This window comes from Haplochromis burtoni, unplaced genomic scaffold, assembly GCF_018398535.1.
Source record: "Haplochromis burtoni strain Fernald_Lab_line unplaced genomic scaffold, NCSU_Asbu1 Contig_734, whole genome shotgun sequence".
NCBI classification, from domain to species: domain Eukaryota; kingdom Metazoa; phylum Chordata; class Actinopteri; order Cichliformes; family Cichlidae; genus Haplochromis; species Haplochromis burtoni.
This window is the reverse complement of record NW_024583095.1, coordinates 187,552-192,144: the sequence shown is the minus strand read 5'-3', so window position 1 is coordinate 192,144 and position 4,593 is coordinate 187,552. Positions and strand designations below refer to the sequence as shown.

At 42.1% G+C, this 4,593-nt stretch overlaps 1 protein-coding gene across 1 annotated transcript in view; it reads right to left on the bottom strand.

Moving 5' to 3' along the window:
• Positions 1-3,703, bottom strand: part of LOC102303853 — a 4,836-nt gene extending 1,133 nt beyond the window's left edge. The window contains exon 1 of the mRNA XM_042215474.1: positions 11-3,703. Within this exon, the coding sequence (XP_042071408.1) occupies positions 11-3,527 (3,517 nt within the window). The 5' untranslated portion in view covers positions 3,528-3,703. The remainder of the gene's footprint in view (positions 1-10) is intronic.
• Between the last annotated feature and the right edge of the window lie 890 nt (positions 3,704-4,593).

Here is a 4,593-nt window from a genome sequence, read left to right as displayed (position 1 = left end):
GCTGAGTCACTGTTTGAGACTGAGTTAAGGTCAAGAGAGAATGAGTTGTTGTCTGGAGGAGCTGAGTCATTGTTTGAGACTGATTTAATGTCAAGTGAGGCCGGGTCATTGTCTGGAGGAACAAAGTAATTTTCTGGAGGTACTGAATCGTTTTCTGGTGATGCAGAGTCACTGTTTGACATTGAGTTAATGTTAAAAGAGACCGTGTCATTGTCTAAAAGAGCAGAGTCGTTGTCTGGAGACACTAAGTCATTGTCTAGAGACACAATGTTGTTTTCTGGAGCCACTGAGTCATTTTTTGACGCTGTGTTCATGTAAAGAGAGACTGAGTCGTTGTCTGGAGGTATAAAGTTGTTTTTTGACACTGATTTAATGTCAAGTGAGGCCGAGACATTGTCTGGAGGCACAGAGTAATTTTCTGGAGGCAACAAGTCATTTTCTGGAGATGCAGAGTCGCTGTTTGACACTGAGTTAATGTTTAGGGAGACCAGGTCCTTGTTTGGAGGAGCTGAGTCATTGTTTGAGACTGAGTTAAAGTTAAGAGAGACCGGGTCATTGTCTGGAGAAGCTGAGTCATTGTTTGAGACTGAGTTCATGTCAAGTGAGGCCGGGTCATTGTCTGGAGGCACAGAGTAGTTTTCTTGAGATGCAGAGTCGTTGTTTGACACTGAGTTAATGTTAAGAAAGACTGAGTCATTGTCTGGAGCCACCAAGCCATTGTTTGACACTGAGTTCATGTCAAGTGAAGCTATGCAATTGTCAGGAGACATTGAGTCGTTGTCTACAGATACGATGCCGTTCTTTGGAGGCACAGAGTCATTTTTTGACACTGTGTTCATGTAAAGAGAGACCGAGTTGTTGTCTGGAGATGTCAAGTTGTTTCTTGACACTGAGGTAATGTCGAGTGAGGCCGAGACATTCTCTGGAGGCACAAAGTCATAATCTGGAGGCACCGAGTCGTTTTCTGGAGATGCAGAGTCGTTTGATACTGAGTTAATGTTAAGAGAGACCAGATCATTGTCTGGAGGTGCAGAGTTGTTTTCTGGAGCCACTGAGTCATTTTTTGACACTGTGTAAATGTAAAGAGAGACTGAGTCGTTGTCTGGAGGTGTCAAGTTGTTTTTTGACACTGATTTAATGTCAAGTGAGGCCGAGACATTGTCTGGAGGCACAGAGTAATTTTCTGGAGGCAACAAGTCGTTTTCTGGAGATGCAGAGTCGTTGTTTGACACTGAGTTAAAGTTAAGAAAGACCGGGTCATTGTCTGGAGGCACAGAGTGATAGTCTGGAGGCATTGAGTTGTTTTTTGACGCTGTGTTAATGTCAGGTGAGGCCAGGTCATTGTTTCGAGGCAACAAGTCATTCTCTGGAGGTGCAGAGTCCTTATCTGGAGGAGCTGAGTCGATGTTTGAGACTGGGTTAAGGTCAAGACAGAATGAGTCATTGCTTGGAGTCACTGAACCATTGTTTGACACTGATTTCATGTCAAGTAAGGCTATGTCATTGTGTGGAGATATTGAGTCATTGGCCGGAGGCACTGACTTATTTTCTGGATAAGCAGAGTCGTTGTTTGACACTGACTTAATGTTAAGAGAGACCAAGTTGTTGTCTGAAGGTGCTGAGTCGTTTTTTGACCCTGAGTTCATATGAAGAGAGACCGAGTCATTGTCTGCACTAACATGTTCATTTTCTGGAGGCGCAGAGTCGTTGTTTGAGATTGACTTAATGTGAATTGAGGCCATGTCATTGTCTGGACAGACTGAGTCCTTGTTTGATACCGAGTTCATTTGAAGAGAGACCAAGTTGTTGTCTGGAGACAACGAGTTGCTGTTTGATAACCCCGAGTTATTCCCTGAAGACTCCAAGTCTTTCTTTGGTGACACCAAGTCATTGAGCTGAGAGAGAACATCACTCACCCATCTGAGAGGGATGTTGGATGCATCTCCATCTACAAGCTCAAGAGGAAATCCATCAAGGAACAACTCTGCACACAGTTTGGGCAGATGCTGTAATTGTTGATGTGATCTGTCTGTTTCTGGAAGAGACAGTGAAGCTTCATAGATCTGACCCATTTCACGGAAGAAGTGTTCGGTCCCCAGTGAGCTGTTGGAAATTTGTCTGTCAATTTCTTTGATCTCCTCTTTGTTCTCAGAGTTCTTGCATTTTTCTTTATATTTCTCCCTGAGTTCAGACAGTTTTATACGAGACACATTATCGAGGTTCATTCGTATCCATTTCAGGAAATAAAACCTCTCTGTTCCTGGGCTTGATATCCCAGTGATGAAGTTTGTCATAGCTGTCGACATCTCATAAGAGTTTTGCTTTTTCCGCAGTTCCTCTTTATGTTTCTGAAGATTACTTTTGTAATCTTCTATATTGTTAGATCCATAATTTCGAAGTCGAAACTCTTCCTTCTCTAAGCAGGCAAGGTCTTTCAATATTTGGCCTTGCCGGGGAAGCTGATCTTCTTTGTATTTATGGATGTCTTGAATTTCTGAAGTGATGGCTTCAGCATTTTTCTTTGCAGTCTGGCACTCTGGAATGTCTTCATCAACCAGAATTCCCAGTTCATCTTTAACATCCACCATCTTCTCTATTTTCATCTTCAGCTCTGATTTCTCAACCACATTTCTGACTTTTTTCCTCAAATCTTTTACAAAGTCTGCATCATTTTTCTTATTTGTCTTAAAAATGATGTTGTGTTTTGTAAAGCCCAACTTGTTTGCTACTTTTTCCAAAGCATCTAAATTGAAGCGCTTGCTCTCACAGTTACCAACCAAGAAGATCTTTGCTTTGTGGTTTTGGCTTTTAAACAGATTGATCACAGACTCAGACTCAGAATCCAAATGGTCAAAGAAAACAAAAACTGCTGCAGATGTCTGACACAAAAAGGAGTATTGTGTTTCAAATGAAGCAATGTCCCCACGAAGGTTAGCTACAGCCACTGGCTGACTGAAAATATCAATGTTTGTGTTTCCACCAGGAAGATACCAAGTAATTTCAGTCAGTCCATTAGAAATTATTCTTGGACTGTCACCACACTCCATGTTGTGGTGAACAAAGGTGTCGTGGTACTGCTGAGAATTGCGCAGAAGTTTATTGAGAATCTCTGACTTGGACAAGGAGCACTCACCCAGTCTGACAAAAGAGACCATTGGAAGTTCAGAGAGAACAATCCTTTCTTCAATGAAGCCTTTTGACTGTGAAAGAGACTGAGGTCTGTACTTTTTAACAATGTCTCTCATGGCCCACAGCATGAGTGTGCACTGTTCTGTGTCACAATTGGGAAGCAGCAGAGGGACAGAGAACTGACACATGGACATTTTTAGTGCCATTTCCTGCTGTAGAAAACCATCAGAACACAGAAAGAGAGCAGTGATTATGTCGAGTGGGTTCACCATGTTATCTGTGTTTGGACTGCTGACCATATTTTTAAGATTTAACTTTTTAGTTCCTGATGTATCATCACTGGTTGAATCACACTCTGATGTACATTTCACATTCCTAGCAGTGACATTAAACATCATTAGTTTCTTTAGAAAATACCATGGAAGGTCAGATTTACACTTGGCAGGTTCATCAGTGGTGGTCCTAATGCCAATCTCAAGTATTCTGCTGAGCGATAGCTTCTCTCTGTAGTACTGCTTCAAGCCCAGTTCTTCCAATAAGCTCTCCAGATGTTTCACTGTGGATGTGGGAGTTAAAAGTTATTACATCCTGTTTTTATCCAGTATGCCATCTTTTTTTTTAATTTTTTGAATGCTGTAAGGCATTCACACTATTGAGTTCCTGTTTCTCTTTATTCTTTGTCCTTTACAATACTGTGGATGCTTAATCACCATCCACGGTATTGTTCTTCAGTATTGTTCTTCTATTCTTCTATAACAAATTTATCTTAAAATCTTTTCTTTAAACTGCTGCTGTGTCCACAGCATTTTTCTCTACAGGTATGATTTTACCCTCAAAACGTAGCCATTGCTGTCCTCTTTCATCCAATGTGTTTATTATTGTAATAGGTGTTATCGTTCTGTCATAAATGTCACCGATGCACAGCCTCCTCCCTCCAACTCCTCCATAGACTCTAATTTGCAAAACAGCTCCAGCTCAGTCAGATTAGATGGACAGCGTTTGTGAGCAGCAGTTTTCAGATCTTGCCACAGATTCTCGATTGGATTTAGATCTGGACTTTGACTGGGCCATTCTAACACATGGATATGTTTTGTTTTAAACCATTCCATTGTTGCCCTGGCTTTATGTTTAGGGTCGTTGTCTTGCTGGAAGGTGAACCTCCGCCCCAGTCTAAAGTCTTTTGCAGACTCCAAGAGGTTTTCTTCCAAGATTACCCTGTATTTGGCTCCATCCATCTTCCCATCAACTCTGACCAGCTTCCCTGTCCCTGCTGAAGAGAAGCACCCCCAGAGCATGATGTTGCCACCACCATACTTGACAGTGGGGATGGTGTGTTCAGAGTGATGTGCAGTGTTAGTTTCCACACATAGCGTTTTGCATTTTGGTCTCATCTGACCAGAGCAGCTTCTTCCACATGTTTGCTGTGTCCCCCACATGGCTTGTGGCAAACTGCAAACGGGACTT